Below are 22,383 nucleotides of genomic sequence, written 5' to 3' on the forward strand. Positions count from 1 at the left end.
CATACACTCATCTTGAGCTAGTTCCTGTGTTGTTACTTGGTTTTGTCCTACTCTAGATCAAACTCTATTAAGGTAGTGTAATGATAACATATCTAAGAAGACCTACTTGGAATAAGACAGAATAGTGTGGTTTCCTAACTGAATTTTGATTTTAGTCCTCTTAATAACTTGTAAACATAGTGTTGTTGTTCACGTTAATAGTTTGGAGGTTTTATAGATACTTGGGAGGTTTTGCATGTGCTTTCTGAATTCATACTAAATTTTGTACTTAGGTTAGATCCTTATTCTAGAACAAGCCTCAAAGATCTTTTTTTCTAGGTGGAGTCTTTTTTTAATGCTTATTACTTTGCTTATTGAAGATTAATGTATGTATTCATAATTATTGAATAAAAGTACAGAGAATATAATGTGGCAGCACAGAAAGGGAGTGAATTATGAAAAGAAATGCAATGGTTTTTATCTGTCTTAATATTGGAAGGGCCAGGGTTAATTATGGGAAAAATAAACAATCATATTGTTAGCTTCCTACCTGCATAAACTTATCTTCTAATTCTTGGTAGGAGTTGGATGAAATTATATCCTGCCTCTGCATTCAACAGTTTCTGATCATGTCATACTTACTTTTCTTACTCCCTTTTAACAGTCTTGGGAATTAAACTTCAGGTTTCATAAGTAGACCCCTCTGTCCTTTTCTCCTCAGCAGTTCACTCATAGACATGGTTTATTTTTTTCCAAGTTCATATGCTAAGCATGTCTGCAGATGTTCCCTTTTAATGATCCCAGAATTGTCTTGGCCAGCAACAATCCAGCTTTGGGAAGGCAAACTCAGGGCTGCTGGCCCTGAGCAGAGTAAAGCAACTCCCCCTGAGCTCTTCTCTGCTGTGGCTGAGCTCCTTTTGGTGCCCGGTGCAGCAGACTGGACTAGAGCTGTAGTACTTGGTGTAAAATATTCTTACTCTTCAAATCTCCGTAGTCAGGCTGCTCTTGTCAGGCCAGGCAAATAAATGTTTAGTTATGGCTACCTTGAAAGTTGTTAGGCATAGATCTTGACCTTCTGTCCAGAAAGAGGCACTCAAAAATCTCCTGGCAATCAGTGAGAATTTCCCTTGTCTAAAGACTACCTGTTTAGTAGGAAGCCGATCTATCTGGTTGATATCAGTTTCTTGTTCTGTCAACAAAGTTATGTGTTGGCTGATGAAACTGAAACTGTTTCCTACCTAAGCAAGTCCACAATCTTAATGTACAAGTTTTGGGTAACAGAGTGCTACTATAATCTTTAAACTCACCCTGAATTACTGCTGTAGTAAAACAAAAATCTTCCTGTCCTTACACTTCATCCAGAAGTTTTTAAGTCATGGCTGGACTTCATACGTTATAATATGTGTTTATGTGCAGTTGGGTCATATTGACATGATTCTTTTGTATTAAAATTTCTCTTCTATAGTTCTCAAAAATTGAGTTGCTCTTACTAAGAGAGAGTTTGCCATAATACTGTTTTGAGTAATTTGATTCACCAGCACTCTGAGTATAAAGTTAAAAATACATATGCAACAAATGCCCTAACATTTTTTTCTGGTTTTTCTTTCTTTTAAGCAGGCATTGAAATTTTCTTCTGTAGAGAAGGTGGACAATGTTCTGACTTCATTATTGAAAAGCAAGATATCTAGTTATGAATTCAGCCCGTTCCAAAGTGAAGAAGAGCACCATCAACAAGCTAGTGAGTCACTTGTTCTATGTATTGATTTTTATTACTGATGCTATGGCTATTACTTATAAATGTTAATAAGACAATCTTTAAGTATTGAAAGCTTCTCATGAAATGGAAGAATCCACAATAAAGACGACATAAGAAGGAAAAATGGGAGAAAGAATTCTGTAAATCATTACTTCGTGACTCAGTACTTTGTATTTTTACAGTACTTTTTATTCTCTGGATTTTTGATCAGCTTTGGATTAACTGCAAATTGACAGCTTTACAGCTGAGCAAAATTTTACTTACAGAGAAAATGGGTAATAAGAGTCATGTGGAGATGCCTGTACATGATATGTTTTTTAATAATTGTTCTTCTGCAATGCAGGTTAGACTTCACTTTTTCCAAGTCTGGAGAAAATCGGGGAGATTTCTCTATCTGAAGAGCATGGATGGCTTTTGATCTTAGAACAGTACTAAACTTCTGCAGTCACTTTTAGTACCTATGCACTTAATAGTTTTCATTAATTCTGGCAAAAGGATAATTTTATTATTTTTAATTTTTAAAAGAAGGCATCCCAGTGAGTTAGAATTGGATTTCTCTATAAAGTGGACACATTATATGCACAATTCAGTCATGCATCAACAGAAGCTACTGTTAATACCGAATGGAGGGCCCTGGTTAGGAATTAACTTACTAGGGATTCAGATTGGTTTGCAATATACCAAGAGTGCAGTTATTTAGCTTGTGTTTTGAAAGCATTATTATGATGTTATTTCAAATATGTATTAAACCTCAGCTTTCCTAAGAAACTTTTGGGGAAAAACAATACTCAAGAAAATGTGTTTCCCTTCTAAAATACTTGAGGAAGATATGTTCAGGATCCTGCTTGACCTCTGCTTTGTGCAGCTGGACTGTGGTTTTGAAAGAAAAATAAGCTCTCTACAATCCGTACAACATACCACTTCTCATAACTAAATACAAACAAGTTTTGAAGGTAGCTCTGCTGGGATTACCATCATCTTTCCTTTCCTTTTTTTGTTGATGCAGTTCACTCCTCTGTATTAGATAAACATGATTCAACTTGTAGTGTAAAAATGAGCTTAAATGTCAAAGTTAGTGGAAGCAAATAAATGAGGCACCTGTCCTTGGCATTTTCCTGTGCAAGACTGCAGGATGGGGGTGGATAAGACACATTCAAGAGTCTTTCCCAATGTGAAATGTTAATTGATGAGCAAAAGATTTTTCACTTCTCTAGTAACTGTTAGATCTGCTGATGGTTTTTGCATATTGAGAATAATGCTAACCAACCTGCTATGGCCCCAAAAAAGGCCTGTGTGGTTGAAGAGCAAGTTGACTGCTTGAGCCAAGTAGTGGCCTTAAAATGAACTGGTTTGATGTATGGCCTGAAAAGAAGGTGCAAAGTTAGATGCCCAGATTCTTCATGAAAGAAAGATGCGTTTGCTGAGCTGGAAGCACTCAGAATGTGGGAGACTTAGACTCTGATCCCTCTTCTGCCTGAAAGTTATATAAACCTGTGTCTTTGCCTCCCATGAAAGCCTCCCAAACAGGCACTAGAGATGTCCAGTAGCAAGTGAGAGGAGGTCAAGCTTTCAGCATGAGGCATAGATAAGAGAAACCTTCCTCTGTATTGTTCTACATGGATGTTTTATTTGAACGTTCTCGCTGGCACATCAGGGTACAGCTGATAAATTGCTGCACTTGAAAGATCTCAATATGACCTCAAAACAAACCAAGAATGAAGACCTTATGATTAATTTATTGGATAACTAATGAATTGCATGGTTTGACTTCTCACAAAGTGTTCATCTGTGTGATTAAAAACTTGGGAGTGTAAAAGTAAATATAAAAGGCATGTGATGTAATTAAATTAAAATGCAGTGTGATGCTTTCCCATACAGACAGTGGTTTGGGTCAAAACATCATGAGATGCATGTTTGCTTATGTAATTTTTTAGGAGCCATTCCCATCCCCAAAATGACTGTTCAGTATATTTTTAGCATGATAATGCAGTACTTGTGAGCAGTCAGCGTGTAGGTTGGTAAAGTCAAGATGGGTGGCAAAGGTGCAAAAGGTTAACTGTGATACAGATGAGAAAGCTGAATGCAGACTGAATAGAAATCACTTGAAAATATTGTGTTTAACAAACAGAATTAACTGAGAGACAGAGCCAAGGCTTGTCTGGGAGTTTTAGTGGTGGTGTCATCCCTTGTGGAAGGATGTAACTAAAGGTGGAAGTACTGTGTAAAATATTGTACATTCTGTACTGAATTGATTTCAGAGTATATTGTATGTAAATTATTCCTTTATATTCTGGTAATAGAATCCAGTCAAAGCATACTAGCAAATCCAAACTCATATTTCAAAAAACTTCTTGAGAAATATTTTTCTTCTAGGAAAGCCCTGATTCTGCTCATGAATCCTCAGATTTGGGAATTCTTGTTGCATTGATTCCTGTCCAAGAAATAACAATTTACTTGAGGAAAACCTGTTTCAATTTCCACTATTAATTAATTTTCATTTTTTACAAGTTAGCTGTTACTATTTCTCTGATTAAACTCAACTATTGATGCTTATGGGAAGTCCTGAACTTGCTTTGTAGAAAACAGTGCTTTTTGTCACCTAAAACCGGTAGCAACATAGCAAATCCTATTCTGATTTCTGTAATTTTTTTTCAAGTTGAAACGTCTCTCCTAAAAGAAGAAATTGAGTCTGGGTTTTCAGCTGCTAGCAAAATAATGGGGGGGGGAGGGGAAGGTAGTGGTATTAGTGCTGTAGAAGTCATCTTAGGTGGCTATTTAAATTGCTCAAAAAACAGAACGTGTCCTGTTTCAATAATTTGGGAAATAAAAGAAGTATGTCTTACAAGATGTGCAGAAATATCACTGTAGGTTGCTCTGTTTCCTTACTGCAGTTTTATGAAAATTCCCGCAGGCTAAGACAATGCTACAATACAGTAATATTAGATTTTATGCTGTTTTATAGCTGAGATTTTCCAGAGTTCTCTGCAGAGAAGAGACAGGATTATGACAGGACAAAACATACAAAAAAACCCCAGCAACTCCCTCTACAGCCTGTGTATGTCAACTAGAACTTTAATTAAAAGCAAGCACTGGCCTCCATGTTAGTTGAAAGTTGAAGGAGCCACCTTAAAGCACTTAATGTGCCACTTGAGTACTTTGTCTTTAACCTTTCCTTCCAGCTTGTGATCATCAGCTAGCTAGTTCTCACTGTCGGTACCAAACAGCCACAGCTTTTCTCTGTTAACATTCTCCATTAAAGGACTGATACTGAGTACAAGCTGTTCACTTCCAGTTACCCTAATAACTATTACTTTTGTTCATTTCTGTATAGTTAGCTGAAGTGTACCAGTTGTTCCAGTTTCACAGCTGACAGAATTTCCAGCAATTTTCACCAATTCAGTGTGACAAACTTGCAAGTTCAAGAATGGTATTTTCTGCCTGAAGCACGTGGGCTTTCAAATAATTACAGCCTCTTCCTAATGTGTATAGTACAAGACTTCATTTAAAGCAGTCAAACATGGTATTGGATGGAATTTTCTTTACAGCAGAACATCTGTCTTAAGAGTTCACTCAATTTTGAGAATTGGCAATTAAGGAACAGTTACAATTTAAAAAACAAAAAAGCCACAAATAGATCTTGCAGTGGGCTTTTCTTATTTTGACAGTGGTACCCATAGTCATCATTGATTTCTGCTATAGAACCTGGTGGAAAGAGAGAAGTTCTTCACCTTTTCTTAGTGACTTGGGAGGGGTTCATACAGCTAGTGGTGTCTCTTTTCAGAATGAGGGCAAAAAAGAAAGACCAGGAGGCTTCAATCATCTCTTTTGAGGTCGTTAACCTTACCATATTTCTTAATTAAGTATGTATTTGGGGGAGAAATTTCTGTGAGGCCAAGTCCAAGGAGACTTCCCCTCACTTCATGAGAGGCAAAGCTATTAGCTTATATTATTAGCTAATTATTGTTAGCTATTATGAGCAGAGAGTGACTGCTGGTACCGCAGCTGCGTACAGAAATGGTCATTGAAATGTTGCTGAGGTTGCTGAAACAACAGCAGCCATCTCCACTGTCTGTATAGCATTTACCAAGACAGCAGTCGTGCCAAGGTGGCCTCAAGAAGTTCAATGCTTTGGGGGGTTTTGTCAGCAATACTGGGAAAGCTTGGCTGTTGAAGATTGCATCCTACTTTGTGTGAGTGCAGGGTGCTGCCAGTTGAGTGCCTGAAAATCAGGGTATTGAAAGCTGTCTTAAGTTAGTGGAGCTAACTTAAGAGGGTCCTCACAATGATTTTTTGCCTTTTGTCACAACTTCATGCCACCAGGCTTCAGGTTCATGAGTGGAAGAGACTAAAACTGTCCATTTCAACCACTTATTTCCTTTTTTAGTATTATGTAAAATATCTCTCTACACCACCAGTATCGCTTTTAAAGTTCTCATGTGTGACAACAACCTCTTTTTTTCTGCTTACTACAAGGAGCGATATAAAAAAGGTTTGTTCTAGGAAATTGATTTATTAATTTAATTTTTTTTTTTTTACCATCCTTCATGGCTGGCTGAGGTATTTAATTTGTTAATGATGTAGTTTCCTAGTGTTCAAAGTATGTAAGTGTAGGAGTCCTGCCTGAATGTCAAACTCAGCTAGGGAGGAGTTGAGTGGTGACCAGAAAAAACAGCTCAAGTGCAAGGAGCTGAAGGGGTTTTGGAATACCTGTTTTGTGTTACTTTAAGAATGCAGGTATGTATTCTAGGCAGGTATATGCCTGCCTAGAGCAGGCTTATGAATATCATCTACTCTTCTTCTCTTTCTATTGGTGAAGAAATCGTAGCATCCAGTCCCTTGGTAATATGGACTTGATTGCCCTTTCAGATTTGTGACCAGTTGTTTTGGGTTTCATTAGTATGAGTGGAAATTCACTTGGAGCATGTTATTAATACTGTGTTAAGGCTCTTCTTACTAACTATATTTGACCTTCTAGTGTCTCCTAACAGGGTGCAAACTATTGAGTAAAGTTCATAAAATTTACTCTTCTTTAAAATCACTGCTCAATGCCTATTGCATTGGTGGACATCTAAAAAAATAAATAGCAAATACTAAGAAAAGCAGTTTGATGATTTGTGGAAGTTTTTCTAAATATTAGCTCAGGTTTGAACACTTTTTTAAAGGGAATCCTTTTTTCTCCTACATTTAGAAAAGTCTAGACAGAAATAAGAAGTCAAATGCATATACTCTGCACTAAAATTGATAGTTCTTCAAATGACAGAATCAAACCCAGTTTGTGAGACTTTAAAATATTGAGCAATATTGAGTAGAGAAGTTGTGTAGCATCTACTTGTCTAAAAAACCTTAGCTGCTATGCAGTTTTAAGATTGCCTATTGTAGCCCAAAGGATTTTAAAGCACACTGCAAATACAGGGGAATATAAGCTATAACACGTACCCTTGTTGATGGAAGCTCAACCTGCCAAGGCTTCTAAAACAAGTGACTTGATTTACACAGGTGGTGTGTATTTACATTTTCTTGATTAGATTTTTCTTTGCCTGATGGAAATAAAAGTCAGGCAACACTCAATTTGTTTAAAAATCAGTTTTAGGGTTGTTAATGGGACTTTTGACTAAAATGTAGCCCACTCAAATACCTTGTGTCAAACTAATATTGGACGGGATAGTGGTGGAATATTCTTTGTCCAAAATGCAGTCAAGAATTGTCCTAACGTTGTTTTTCTCAGTTAGTACTTAGCTATGCCTATTCCAAGAACCGCTCTTGTCCCTTATATTTAATGATGGGGTGCGATTTTACTCCCTCACATATTATTCTGCAGGAGCAAAAAAGGTGGACAGGAGGGTACACAAATTTGTCACTGCTGAGCCAAATTTCACTTTGTAGAGGAATGTAAAAATTAGGAACTTTGTTAAAGACCAGCAGCTAAGAGATTTTCCGAAGGACTCATAACTTTTTCCAGCACGCTATGGGCTGAAAATGTGCTGGCTAACCTGTAGGACAGCTGATGACAGGGATATAAAATGAAACTCAAGAAGGCTAGAAGAAACTGTGTAAATTCCCAAGCTGTAGTCCCGGATGGGAGACACATTAAGAAACATTAAGACTGTCTGGAGTTGAAGGAATCAGGAAGCTATTGCAAAAAAGGGCAGGTTGAACACAAAGAAATTACCAGGACTATCTGGCATTCATTAAGAGCTCTGAGGAAATTTTAAAGTGGAATAGCTAGGTTTCTAACAATGCAGTTTTTCAGTTTTGTAGTACCAGGAGGTGTGACTCTGATGCCAAAATCCAGTTTCTCGGGTGACATTGTGACCTAGAAGCAGGTTAATGTGTTATCTCTACTGGACAAACTAATAGAGATGTTAATAAGATAAGTTTTCTGTAATGTGAAGTCTGGCTTTATGATTTTCTTGTAGTTTTTTGTAAGAGTCAGCAAACCTGGTTAAGTCAGTAACTGATTAGGTATGGATGAATAACTGATCGAAACGAGGAGGCAGGCAATTAGGAAAAATCTTTCTTTGCTAGTGATACAAAGTATTCAGGATAGTATGGAAAAGGGCTAATGGGGGGCGGGGAACGAGAGGTTTAATAATTATGCAGTAAAATGTCAGATGATATTCAGTAGAGGTAAAACCAAAGTGATGCAAGTGGAAAAAAGCAGTCCTATGTTATCATCCAAAATGAGAGGATTTGAGCAGGCTGTTAGTGCTAGGGAGTAAGACTGCACAGTTCCATGATAACATCAACTTGTTGCTAGGCAGCAGATCAAAAAGCTAAGGAAATACTAGGAATTGTTAGAAAAGGAATAGAGAACAAAACAGGACATAATTATGGCAATGCATAAATTACATGGCTCATCCAAAAGTTGAGTATCATGTGCAGCTCTTCTCCTGTCATCTCAAAATAGTTACATTAGAGCTGGAAAAGGTTGAGGAGAGAGCAGTGTGTGTGGCAGAGCTGGTTCTCTATGGGGCCCAATTAACTAGACTGGAGCTCTTCAAGAAAGAAATTCTGGGAATGCGTAAATCACTCAAAGTGCATGGAGGGCAGACAGGGATGGAGAATAAGATGAATTAGGGATTGTCAGTTGAACCTAGCAGGAGCCAGGCTCAAAGCAACCTAGGGGAAGCATTCCTTCATGCACTGGGTTGGAAAGACCCTCAGAGTGCAAAAGGTTGATGGTGCCTGGGGCAGGCTGGATGCATGCTTGGAGAAGAGATACACTACATGCTGATTTATAGACGAATTGGTAGACAGCAAACTATAAGTGATCAGAAAGTAGAGTATGAATGCAGAGAGAAGTATTGTTTGTGCTTGAAGTCTTTTTCTTTGTTGTTGTTGTATGTAACTTGTGGTCACTCGTAGAGTTAAAATACAGGAAGATGCTGAAATGATAAACTGAATGTCCCAGTTCTCCAACATAAAAATAGTTTGTGATAGAAATTAATATCATATTATTTCAGATACATCCTAAAAGCTGTTACCTAATACACTTGTCTTTAAATTCTCTGATTTTCATTACAGGGATAAGCAAATTTTTGCAAGTCTCTGGTAGTCATGTGAATTTTCAGAAATGATTTTTAATATCAAAACATAGCATCATAACCCTATAAAAATGTCCCACTCAAAAATATTCAACCTAAGCAAAAGCATGTCTTGGCTGTAGAATTTTTGCCCTTTTTAAGAAAGCTTACTTCTCAATAGAACTAAAGTGCTTTGGAATCTGTCAGGATAAAAATGAGATTTTTCAGTTACACCAAAAGCTCCTTCATTGATATATGTATAGGAACTGTAAAACAGTTAATTGGAGAAATAATTCTTTGGGTGTTAGTTCAATATTGGCAGCTTGATGACTGTGATTCCATAGGACTAATATTCAGAAGACTTTTATAGAAGAAGGTGTTGTAGAAAAGCAAAACTTTTGTTTATTAAGACTTTGTTTCCATTATACAGATAGCCATTTGGAAGAATTTCCTACCCTACTTCACTGTGCAGCCAGATTTGGCTTGAAGAACCTTGCAACATTTCTACTCAGTTGTCCGGAGGCCACACAGGCTTGCAAAATAACCAATAAATATGGAGATGATCCAGAAAGTATCGCGAAGAAGCACGGGCACAAGGAGCTAAGAAAATTAATCAAAGAATTGTCAGTAAGTCCCTATGCTTTCCATATGTCATCTTCAGCTGGGGGGCTATGATAATGTACTACTGAGATTCCACAGTATCACTTCTTGTAAAGACTAATATGTTGTAGTCCTTCTGTCTGAAAATATTGTTGTACTCCAGTCTCAGAAGGAGTGGTCAAAATGGGGTACAGCCACTTTCTTTGTGCACTGTCATAGTGAAGATCAGAGGCTTTGCACTGCTTGAATTTTAGACATGTAAGGGAAGGAACAGTGAGCCAGAAGTACCTTATGTGGCATGGTTAGATTGGTGCTTTCAGCACCCTAACAATGGTTATATTGTAAGTAGTCTAGACCAGCTGTCTAGAGTAGGAGATAAAGACTTCTTTAAAGGTCGCTTTAAAAGGGACTATGAACTCTCTTAGCATTGCCATTTTTCACCATTCAGAAAAGAGTTGTTTCCCTGCCTTGGGAAAACTGTTCATGCCACTGTGAAGGAAGGGTAAGTTTTATCACCCTTAGATGGAGTAAATCTTTCTTCAGCTGGGTATGCAGGAGGGGTTTGGGGCAATAGTTGCCTTTTCACATGAAAGGTAGTAGTAAAATAAGGGTCTTTGCATAGTTCTACCATGCAAATTATTGCAAATAAAACCTAACAAAATTGCAGTAAAAAAGCTATGTAGTATAGTGACATTTGAGAGCTTTGACCTACTTTAACTCTTTTTGTGCTGTTATATGTGCAGATATGATAATTCTACAGTTTTCTATACTGCAGTTGAGATCAAATTTAACTGAAGAAAATACCATCCAGCATAAAGCTGTCCACAAAACTGTGCTGTCTTCCTGGATCACCATGTTAGTAATTTCACATTTAACAATTTCTAACTGCTGTAATTGTCTCACAGTCATCCTTACACTGGTCAGAAATCTCCTGCCAGTAGCAGTCTGATGTGTAAGGTCAGGCTTTTCAGTTCTTGGAGTTTACCAGTTTGGCTTGAAGAGACTAGGACTGTATTCCCTAACCTCCCCTGCCTGTGTATCTGGCTAGGTTCTGTCTTTGCATGGTCAGAAACTCCCAGTAAAGCTGTAGGCAGAATATAAATAAGGTGATATCTAAGTCTTGGTGACATACCTTGATTTCTTTTCTAAGACAGTCATAGGAGTTGAAGGGTTGAAACATGGATGAAAAACCATTTTGGGAACATGGTTTCTGTTGATAATTTTTCATGTTTAATGATAATGATTAGTTCCATAGGACATTTATTTTTTACACTAGTGTTGTAGAAACTCAGCTTCTGATGTGTCTTTGTTGTGCATTCCACATGGAACTGGAAGCTTTGGAAAATGGGTCATTTTGTTTTTATCCTAATGCACTCATGTGGTTTGGGGCTTCTGCAAGGAGAGACAAGTAAGCATGGTACAGACTCAGCTGATACACAGAGAGTTGTATTGCATTTCTACAGTCTTTTCACATTTTAATAAACTTCATCAGTGATGGAAGGCAGTGCTTGTGAGGGTGATCTATTTCACTCTAAAAAGCGTGTAAAATGTGTGCATACCTTTGGTTAGCTTTTCTGTATTAGTAAGATTATTAATTGTCCTAATGAAGTCTAAGTATAAATTCGTCAGTCTAAAACATGTATTTAAAACGGCAACTGAGCTCTACTGTGTAATTTTTCATTAAAACACTTCTCTCATGGCACATACCTGCTACTGTTTGCACATAAACAGTTAACAATAATTGTTCTGTGCTTTCCCAAGTCTAAATACTTAATACCAGCACTGAAGTAAAAACTAATCTATGGACACTGTAAATGTGTGTAGTGTGGATAGGACGTGCAGTTGTACTACCTGTTTTCAGTTGATTCAAATGGTGTGGCTTAGTAATGCAACACAAGTAAAAATCTGAGCATGCTTCAAATCTGCCAAATGTGTAATATGATATTATAGAAATGGTACCTCCAGCCACTGGAAGAAAAATGGCTTATTTGTGTCCCCTGTAATAGTGCACTTAGGCACAAAAACACTTACTGTACCTCTGTAATTGATGGGAATGTGGAAAAGAAATATTTGCATGGCTCTGAGCCAAGAAGAATTTAACCATGTTCCTGTAACTTCCCATTACAGCTATAGTATTGAAATTGCTTATTTGTTACAATAGAAGTACTTTTTCGTTTGGCATACCTCTTACTGTTCTAAAAGTGTTACTTGTGTTTGGCTGTTCCTTTAAGGAGTAGCCCCAAAAGGCACACAGTAATTCATTGCCTCTATCCTAAAGAGCAAAAGGGTTCCAAAAAAATGAATGCATTAAAACATACATTCAGTTGGTCGGAAATCCTGCAAAATGTCTTTCATTTGCTGGAAAAAGACCAAAAAAACCCAAAAGTGTCAATTTGGGCTGGAGAATTCTTGGGGAGTAAGAATTCCCTGAGATGATTAGAGAGAGAGCATCAAAAGATGAAGCGGTAACAACTCAGCTACTATTTCTGCCTTCAAGCCCCAGGGGGCTGTGCAGGCCTTTGTGGTGTCTGCTGGGCAGATCAGCGCTCGGGTTTCTTCGTTGCTGCTGCTTTGCTGGTGAGGCCCTCCAGCTTCCCTGTCCACCAGGCTTAGTGGAAAGGTGCTCAGGGCTCTGTTGGCAAAGGTGAGCCATAGGAGCTGGCTGGCTTGGACACTTGGTCATCTGAATGACACAAGTTCCTTATCCTTGTTTAAAGGGAAAACCTCTTTCCTGGAGCCGGACGCTGACAGTGTCGGTGTGTGGAGTGTTACAGCCACAGAAGACAGATCTGGAGTGCCTGGTGGGAATGCTGGGAGCTGATGTGTGAAAGCAAAGCATAGGGGAAGGATCCCACATCATGAGACATGCTCCTCAGCTACGTGAACGAGGAGGGAAGAGATTTTTATGCTTTTAGTACCAGAGTTAAGTGCAGGGTCATTAAATGCTAAAACCTCCCACCCATTAGGATCCTCTATATATCTGTGCTTCCACCATGGTAGGATCTGCTTTCTCTGTCAGAAATCTTGCATTTCAAACGCTCCTTGAAAATGTCTTCTCTGGTGAGGGAACACTACAATACTTGAATGACTTGCATTAAAGGTACTAAATTGGTGAAACTGAGTCTAAAAGAGTCTTTAGTGAGGATTTTTAGTGAAACTCAGTTTCAAATATGCCAGCAGTTTATTAAGCAAATAGATTTTTTTTGCATTTTAGCACAAAGTCACCTCAATGGGCATTCCTTTCTAATTTCTGCATGTTTCATTATAGTTTAGATGAAGTAATTCCCTCTTCTGTAGCATAAAAGAGGGACATCACTTAACATTCTGTGATAACACCCTGAATTTCGTCTTTTGATTTTTATTGCTCTATACCTTCAAATATTTGAATGTTTTCCACAATTGCTTTCAGGCTGAATTGCTTGAATCAAGTGTGTCAATTTAAAACTAATAAGAGACATTTGGTAGGAATACTGTCAGGAATCCTTGTCTCAGTGTATCTGAGCCTTTTGAGGCTCAGTTGATCCAGCTGAGGCTCAAATGCCAGTAAGAAATGCTTTCCATTAGCCTCAGGTCAAAACATAGCTGCAGTCAGCTGTTACGGTACCTGTGACAGGTAGTACCTTGTTAAGTGACAGTAGTTTTCTGGGATATCAGGAGTCTATTTCAGATGTTTGCCTTCCGCATATGCTCTGTCTCTGAAAGCTGCTATGACGTGAGCTTGTTCTTCTGGCCACCAGCTGTGGCTTTGTAAGTCTGTGTAAAAATTCTACCTCCGGGTTATAAAGAAATCATTTAAATTATGTTCTTATCCAGCGCACAAAGGAAGAACTTAAAAAATAATGCTTAGAAATGTTCTCTCATCTAGGTGAGTAATGAGGGGAGTCTGTTCAATTTGTGACCTGATTATTTAAAATTGGAGGTCACACTGGTAGCCAGTTTAGGCATTTGTGCTTTGGCATGGGCGTAATTCTTTGTTCCAGTGCTTTGGGTTTCTAGTTTCTCCCTTCTTTTAATAAGAGCTGTGTAGCTGCATGTGTCATAGTCAGGAAGATTACTGTGTACCACTGTAGTATACATCACAGGTTCTAAAAAAAACACAATTCAGAAAGTGTTTTATTGGTTGGTTAATGCAGATACTTCCTGGTTGCTGGCTTCAGCCTTTAAAATATGTTCCTAGGGTTGGCATAAATAATATTTAAGTATAAAAATTGAAACGTCATTTCATGTTGTCACCACACAGTTGAGACAGCACGAATTAATTTTTGTTTTTAAAATACCTTCTGACATTTCAGAATTGGTTACCAGAAGTGTAAGGCAGAAAATGCAGGTTAATTGAACTTTTTTTAACCTGCCCTGTAGCCAGGCCTGTAAGTCTGCAGCAGGACAGGAGACTGATAGCAGAATCTTCTTCCTCTGCCACTAGCAAAACTCTGTCTGGATTTCTTGTTCAACGTAATTTTCTGTCTGCCTGCTTGAGGCATCCCTTAGGCAGCTGTTGAAAATATAATAGGTATTTAATTCTGTACATATTGGTGGAAATTCCTGTAGAATGGCATAGACTGAGACTGCCCTGCATGGCTGTTCAGAAGAAGCTTGTTTTCTTTCCAGAATGCTTTCAGATTCTTTCTAACGTTTTTGAGGTACATCCTGCACAGTCTAGATCCTCAGTTACTGAGTTCACTGCTCTTAGAAGTTCCCTCAGTAGCAGAAAGAAACACAGTCTTACAGCTGATCATAATTTTCACTCAGAGCCTGTTTTATGGAAGATACATGTTTTAGATAGCGGGGGATAGAGGAAAGAAATTTTTCTTCCTGAAAAGCCAAGCTGTGTTTTTATAAATCATAGCAAACTTAAAGGATGGGCAGAAATGTAGGTTGAGAAGTAATTCATCATTGTACACCTCTCCTCTTTCATCTCTTACTTTGAAGTCCATGGTTGAACCAGAATGCAGAATCTCTTGAAGTATCTTCAACTTTATGAAATAGAAAACAGTCTACAAAAACAGGCTATTAATGACAGGAAATCTTTAGATTGCAGGATTCTCATAATTTGCTAGGGAGTTATAGAAGCTCATCAGGAATCAGCATTTTCTGGACACAAAAGTATTATTCTTCCATTTATGTTTAGTTTTGTGTTTCTGTAAAATGCTACATAATGTGGCAGAGCTCCTCAGCAAGAAACAGATTTTTACATCTGGTTGCAACATCTTCCTGAGCTATTAATTTTCTGCTGGGAAAGGATCACATGTAGAAAGATGAAGAATCTTAAATGAATCTGATTGCTGTCAATATTTCTCTAATTACTTTAAATGCTATTGCAGTATTGCACTGGCCCATAGCTCATTACTTTCACATATCTGGTAGAGTATGTGACACAGAAGAGGATTAGTCTGGTTTCTGAAATTCCTTCTAATCCACCAGTGAGTCCTTGGTGAAGCCTGCTGGGATTTAATTCTTGTCACAATATTTTACTGCTCAGAAATGTCAATTACATGCATTCTTTGGTACACTGGAAGTTACCTCACTGAAATGAATAAGTGACTGACTGTGTTCTTTGATACTCTTCCATGACTGGATAGTCAAAAACCAAGTTCTTAAAGAGAGGCTTCCTATTGTCAGGTCTTGGTGTTTCATGTTTAAGATTTGGTTTGGGGAATTTATTTTACTAGGTGACAAGATTTCCCTCTTTTCTTTTTCATGTGTTCTCAGAGGATGTGCTACATGTAATAATAACGTGCTAGCATATACTGCCTTTTGAGGTCAGGCAATTTATGCTTTAGTGAAGAGATAAGGTATAGGCTGAGTACAGAAAATTTTGCCTTCAAGTAGGAAAGGCTTGATTTTTCATATTTAGAAAACCAGCCATTACACTAAACACGTTTTTTAAGTTTCTGTGTTGACTTTTATTCAGGCTGGAACCTTGCACCTTAGCTGTGATTACATCTCCTGTCAATAAGTATGCAATTGAGTGCAACCTTCTTGCAAAAAGAATGATAAGTGGAACTGCAGATTTGGAAACCTTACTTTTGTATAAGATGCCTGTTGAAATTTGTGTGTAATTTAGAATGAATGAGAATTTTTTTCCAAAGAATTGTCTGGTATTTTGTCTCATCTTTTGATAGTCTGTAACTATAGCAGTGACACAGTGGAAGTCAGTTATTTGCAATTCATTATTTCTAAAAGCTTTTACAGTTTTTAATGGAAACTTGAATACTAATGAAATTTCATGTAAAAAGCTTGTGAATTAGAAGTAGGGAAAATGCAAAAGTATTCTGTGATGATACCTCTGTTCCGAAAAGTATTTAGGATTGTAAATGCTAAAATACAGATTTTCACAGGTTTTTCTGACTGTTTGTTGACAGGGTGACATCAGCAAGGATACTTGGCTAAGGGACCATTTTGGAAGGCGGGATGTGGAGTATCCCATTTTTCAGAAGTACTATATAGGCTGAAAAGAACCATTCTTATCATTTACCTGCATTATTAAGCTCTGAATTTGTTTGAACTCCTGAAAAACATTTGGCTAAGCTGTTTATGTTAATGAAAAATGCAAATGCAATACTTTATAGGACAGAGAGAAAATAAGTGACCATGTTATGTTGTTGTAGAAATCAGTGGCATGCCTATGTCAAATCTGGCCTCTGCATCTATGAATACGTGTGGAAATGACAAGCTGAGGTAGATAAAGACTCTGCATTAGCTTGAGGACATGTTAGAAGGCATATGGTAATGATATGTAGAATAATGTCTGTTTTCAAAGAAAATGAGCTGCTTCTACTTAACCTCTGTCATGGAAAGTGAACAAATTGGACATGAAATACTGTTGTGTGTAAGGTGTCATTTTTCTATTCAGCTTGTTAAGAAACTGCTGAAGCTAGAAGCATAGGAAGTTTGCAAAAGGCTAGAGATTTTTGTAGGTGTTGAGAACTTTTAGTCACTATGTAGTGTGTTTTCATAGTGAGGGCATGAGTCCTCTACCCAAGTTACAAACCAGTTGCATGAAGTTAAGCAAGAAATTTTCCCAGGGAGAGAATGCCCCACAGTTTTCCATTTTAACAAATGTTCCTTGCACCTTTCAGTCAACCTTCCTGCACTGACGATATCAATAACTGTATTATTAGGTGTGGAGGTCTTCTTCCTTAAATACAGACATCTCAGAAGCCCTTAAAATGCAAAGAAAAAAGTTTAATTATATAAAATTGCCTGCTAGCTGGTTTACTGCAGAAGGAAGGATTGCTGAGGCATTCCAATGGGAAGTCTAGAAGCAAGTTTTAGGTCTTGTCTGTGTCAGCTGAAGCAATTTGAAGTTATATGCATAGCTGTCAAGAAGCAGTTTTACCTTTACGTAGCATGTGCTGCCAGCCTGATTATCTGGAATATGCCCTTTGGCTCGCTCCCAGTGATCTGTGAGGAATCAAACATTGTCGTATCTTGCAAGTTGTTGAGCGCAAAGAAAGTATATCAACAGTGCCTTTCTCCAGCCCCTCAGAAGGGGGAAAACCAGGATTTTAAAAAATACAAATGAAAAAAGACCACCACAGAGAAAAAAACAGTAATAAGGGGTTTTCGGCTTCATGGGGAAAATGAAGGAAAAGTAGGAGAGGTAAGGAGCTGTTAAAATTATTGTGGTAAGTATAGTCTGTGAGCCAAAACCACCTACGTTTTGAGTGACATTGTGAGATCTGAGGGAAGCATTTTGATCTCAGAGCCCTAAGAAAAACTAGGTGGAGAAGCAAGAATTAATGAGTGAAGTTAGGTAAGAGGCTTGCTGAGTCCTTAGCAATCTGAAGTTTCAGTGCTCCTTACAGATCTAGTAGTGACTTACCAGGCTTTGCTACAGCTGTAATTTATTGCTTAATTAGAAAAATTGTCTTTGGGCTTTACATCAATAGAATGACCATTAGGGAAAGGCATTTCTCAAAGCTACCAAGCCTATTATATGGAAACTACTTAAGAAAATGCACTTCTGTCCTGCACAGTGTTAGTTCTGTTTAACACAGCCCTCCAAGGTCTCAATTTATAATTCTGTCTGAGGACCCTGCACAGAAGGCACACTCTTTATTTTGCCTTCGATTCTTTCTGCCCCCGTATGTTCTACAATAAATGATTCAGTATTTCATTGCCAGAACTATAGGGTGTCTAGTAATACTCATTTTCATTTCTTCTGTTTGATGAGAGCTTAAAAATGTTTTTTGAGTTCCCACGCTCTACCAAACTCAAAAGAACACGCAGCAGTTGACACAGAGATGTCTGCTTTTGTGGTATAAAAGCCAATGTAACTGCTAATAGATTGCTTTGTAATACATGTTAAGTAACCATCACTGCAGTTGAAATTTATGCTTTGTATGTAGCAGAGATGGGCAGACCTCCTCAATCCCATGAGCCACATGCCAGAATCTTCATCTTCACATGTCGGAGGTTTGGGAGTTATTCTTGGGCAGTTGTTAAAGGCTCCCCACAGCCCTTACTGTGAATATGAGGCACATAACTGGATCTTAGCACTCTCTGCTGATGCCAGCCTTCAGAGCCATGTTGGCTTGATTTTACTTGCTCCTGAAATTTCAGGTTATTTTGCTGCCTTGTGATAGCCTTGGGACGTGACCTGGGAGCCATCCTTGAAATATTAGAGAACTGCTTAGGACCTGCCACCCGTGGCCTTCTGAATTCCAACTGAGTTCGTCTGCTGTTAATAAATACAGCTTTCTAAGAAGCCCAAGAATAAGAGTAGGCAGAGATTGCTCCTGCTGTATGGAAGACACTAGCAAGTTCCCCTTGGGCTACTGAGGAAAACAGAAATCAGCATCTGTACCACCATGGAAGTAATAGACTATGTGTGATTCCTAATTGGATCACTCAATCAAACCTTCAAAGATCTTTTTTTAATGAGATGTATTTTTTAAAAATGCTTCCTGTTGATTGCATGTACTGTCTTACATAAATGGGTCAAAGGATTGAACAAAAGTTTCCATGGTGACTTTATATGACTGCAAAGTGCTTTCCAAATTAATTAAAGTCTTGTGTTGCAAGGAAAAGAGGTTGAAAGGTGACAAAATCCAGTACTGGTATATAGATCTGCAGTCGATTCTGGCCACTGTGTCCTAGGGACACCAGTCATCGCTGACAGCACCATCAGGGAAGTCTTAACTGTAAAAACTAGTGAATTTCATAGCTTTCTTCTCTTCATAACAGTTAAACAAGACAGACCCAGGTGCAAGCCTGAGTAAATCATGCATATACAGAGCAAGACAAAAACCCTTCTTATGGAAAATCCAGAACACATAATTTCAGAATTTTGGGGAGCAGTCATGATTAGTGAGAACTGTTCACATGATTTTTTCTAGATTATTAATTAAAGAGTAGGGTATTCATTTTTAACTTTTTTCTTTTGTGCATATTAAATGCACCGATGTAATGCAGAGAGATTATATTTCTTACTAGTTTTTTAGTAAATAAAATGACAAAGAAGCGAGTTTGCATATACAGTACATTGGAGCAGCATTGTGTTCATTATAATTCAGTTAACATTGAAATGTTAATTGAATACTGCTTATTTGTTTAGATAGTAACTGTAGATTAATCCATAGATTTTTCTAATTGGAGGAAGTTTCATGTTAGATTGGTACACAAGTTGTTGTAATGTATTATCAGTGGGTTTGATTCTATTGGTACTACACCAAGCTCATAACATGATAGTATATAGGATAGAAATGTGGTTTAGAATGGCCTCTGAGTGAGTTGGAGAGTAAGTATTTCCATGGTTACTGATGTCTTCAATTTTTGATCTCAGCATTGAGAGAAGATACATGTGGACATCCCTATATCTGAATTAGTGTCAGTAGTGTGATTTAACAAAGTTTTCCTGGTCTTTGGCTCATAACATGTACAATTCTGTTTTTTAGCAAAGCACTTCGTAATTTTAAAGATGTTCTTCTTTTTATCCTTTGAGTGTTGCTTTAGATGTAATATTCACATATCAGTGTAGCTTATATGTAAAAGTACATGGTGATCAGTGTCAGATACACTAAACTTTATGCATTAAAATGTGATATTATGAATAACAACTAGAATTGTCTCACATTACACAAATCTGCCAGTATTTGTCATCCTGTACATCAGTGGATAATTGCTGAACTGTATACTAAATTTTTATCCCAGCTTCTGCCTCTTCTAAGCATTGCATGCTCAGAGTATACTAATTTTTATAAGATTAAAGTTTGAAGTTTATTTGGTAAATACACAAATTAGACAGATGTGTATTAGACAGAACACCCTCTGTTCCTGTCACCTTGAATAGTCTGCAGAAATGGCTGGAAATCTAAGTTCAGAAATCCCAACAAAATTATTGCCCCTGACCCATTAAGATCGTTTATTATGTCTGTGTACAGAAGACGAATAGAGACAAATTATTTTAATCACAAATTTAAGACATGTTATTCCACATTTTTTGCTGCCTATAGATACTGAGAGGAGTGAATGTCAGAGCAGTGCCTATGGGGCCATTTATTCATAAGAAAAGGATCTATAGAAACTTAACCTTTCTGATATTTGCAGAATACCAGAGTATTCTCTGAGTCTGGATCTGGCTCTCTGTTACTCCCATCGTAGCTAATCTCTGAAACAGGGCAGAGCCATGAGGATCTAACATACCTGCCTCAATAAAACGTCAGATTCCAATTGTGCTTTTTAATCTATTTCTAATTATAATCACATTTTTTGATATGCTGCTGATTAGGGGTGAGATGTGGTTTCAGCGTAGGTTTTTCCCATTAACATTAGCGTAGTGTTTATTTTAACATCATCTGTAAGAACTTTATTCTACCCAAAAAAACCCAATACCAACAATACTCAAAATAATAATGGTGGTGGGCAGCTTTTGAATAGTGTTTGCAGAAACACAAAATCCTGTGTCTCTGTTCTGATGGTGGATCCTCTTTCTCTTTTTCAGTCTATATGTGATGATTAGACATTATTGCTAATTGAGGTTGCTTAGTCTGAGATGGAAGAGGGCTAAATGTTGTTCAGGAGAAGTCTTTATGTTCTGGGAGAAGTCTTTAATAGGTGTAATTCTAGGTAACATGATATTTTGTTGAGAACCCATTTATGTGAAAAAGCTAAACTTTTCCTCAGAGTGACTCTTGAAGGCACTTGTTTTATTTTTTGTCAGTTCTCTTCTTCTGTCTTTTTACAATTACTTTAACTTCATGCACTGGAAGCTGCTGAAAAAATTGTTAATGTGTCAGGCATCTTTAAACCATCCTCTGTTTGAGCTTAGTCTTGCACTGTGCTTTGCACTCTGGCTCTGGCTGACTTAATCAGTCTTTGAGACTACTCAGCGAATGGAGTTTTAGGACCTCTGAACAATCACTGATTCAGTGAATGCCACTAGGCCTTCAGAATGGAGAAAATCTCCTTCAGAAAAGTTCTTCAGTCCTCCTTCAGAAAAAACTTCTTTTCCTAACCCTTTTATATGAAAAGGACCGGAGTAAGTAAAACAAAATGAAATTAAGGCAAAGAAATGATTAGGTGAGAGTCCTAAGATTATTTGCAAGGGATAGGACAGTGCTGAGCAGAAGGCAAAATGTAGACATGACACCAATCCATGGGCTGTGCCAGGACCCACGGGAGGAGGAGGAATCACTGCAGAAATCTAATATTTACTGATTTCTATGCTATCAACCAGTTCTGCTTCACAGAAATTATGTATGTAAAATTTAGGTTGGTAATTGACCATTTTGTTTTGTCTTCCCCACACCAAGATTACTGATTCTTTATCTGCTAATGGAATAGAGATGGATTTGTGAGCATCTACCCAATTCTTTATAATTTTGGCGAGTGACGCAGTGCTACAATTTGCCTGTGAGTTTATGTTCTTTGGGCTGGGCAAGTAGATTATTCTGTCCCAGGAAACCTGGTAGATAAAGAATCAAACCCCCAGTTGAATACAAAGTTATCAAAGCAACTGAGTATTTTTTTTGTTAGACCTTGTTGCTATTTTCATTGTGAACAATTGTTTTGGTTTTTTTAAAAGATCTATTCAGTTTATCAATTTATTCACAACTACTGCATTTTGTTATGACTTTGTTCCATAGTTCCAAACCCTCGACAAAAATTCAGGTGCTTTCACTGTCATTTCTTCTTTGTCACTTCTTGTCTCAGTCAAAATTATGTTCATTTTTCTCTTGATTAGGGTAGTGCAACACTTATTAAGAAAAGGATGAACACCTTTGGGGCTGTTAGATTTTATTTTCTACACAGAAGTAAAGGAGGGTGTTTTCTAGAATTTGAGAAAAATAAGCGGAGTAGAAGTCTGGAACTTTGTTGTATGTATACATATAGATTTTTATGTATGTGAGTTTTTTGTTTAGTGCTACCTAAATTATGTATGGTAATAAAATGATGGTGTTTGTATAAGATGCTGTTGTATTAATTATGTATGATGTGGATATGTTAAGAAGGTGTAGAGCTATTTTAGTCTACTGTTAATTTTTTCTGACTTAGTAGTGCTGACTGGTGGAATTGGAACAT

The 22,383-nt window shown here is 37.5% G+C and overlaps 1 protein-coding gene across 4 annotated transcripts in view; it reads left to right on the forward strand.

Annotated features, from left to right (window-relative positions):
* BANK1 (B cell scaffold protein with ankyrin repeats 1) overlaps positions 1-22,383 on the forward strand; it is a 136,519-nt gene that overhangs the window by 48,533 nt on the left and 65,603 nt on the right. For 2 of the 4 annotated variants that reach the window (XM_042049870.1, XM_042049872.1), the window contains exons 7-8: positions 1,594-1,717; positions 9,689-9,885. In XM_042049870.1, coding sequence (XP_041905804.1) covers positions 1,594-1,717; positions 9,689-9,885 — 321 coding nt within the window. The remainder of the gene's footprint in view (positions 1-1,593; positions 1,718-9,688; positions 9,886-22,383) is intronic. The other 2 variants (XM_042049871.1, XM_042049873.1) reach the window with 1 other exon arrangement.

Source organism: Corvus kubaryi, unplaced genomic scaffold (assembly GCF_017639235.1).
Source record: "Corvus kubaryi isolate FWS band 111438036 unplaced genomic scaffold, C.kubaryi_AGA036_p1.0 71, whole genome shotgun sequence".
NCBI classification, from domain to species: Eukaryota; Metazoa; Chordata; class Aves; order Passeriformes; family Corvidae; genus Corvus; species Corvus kubaryi.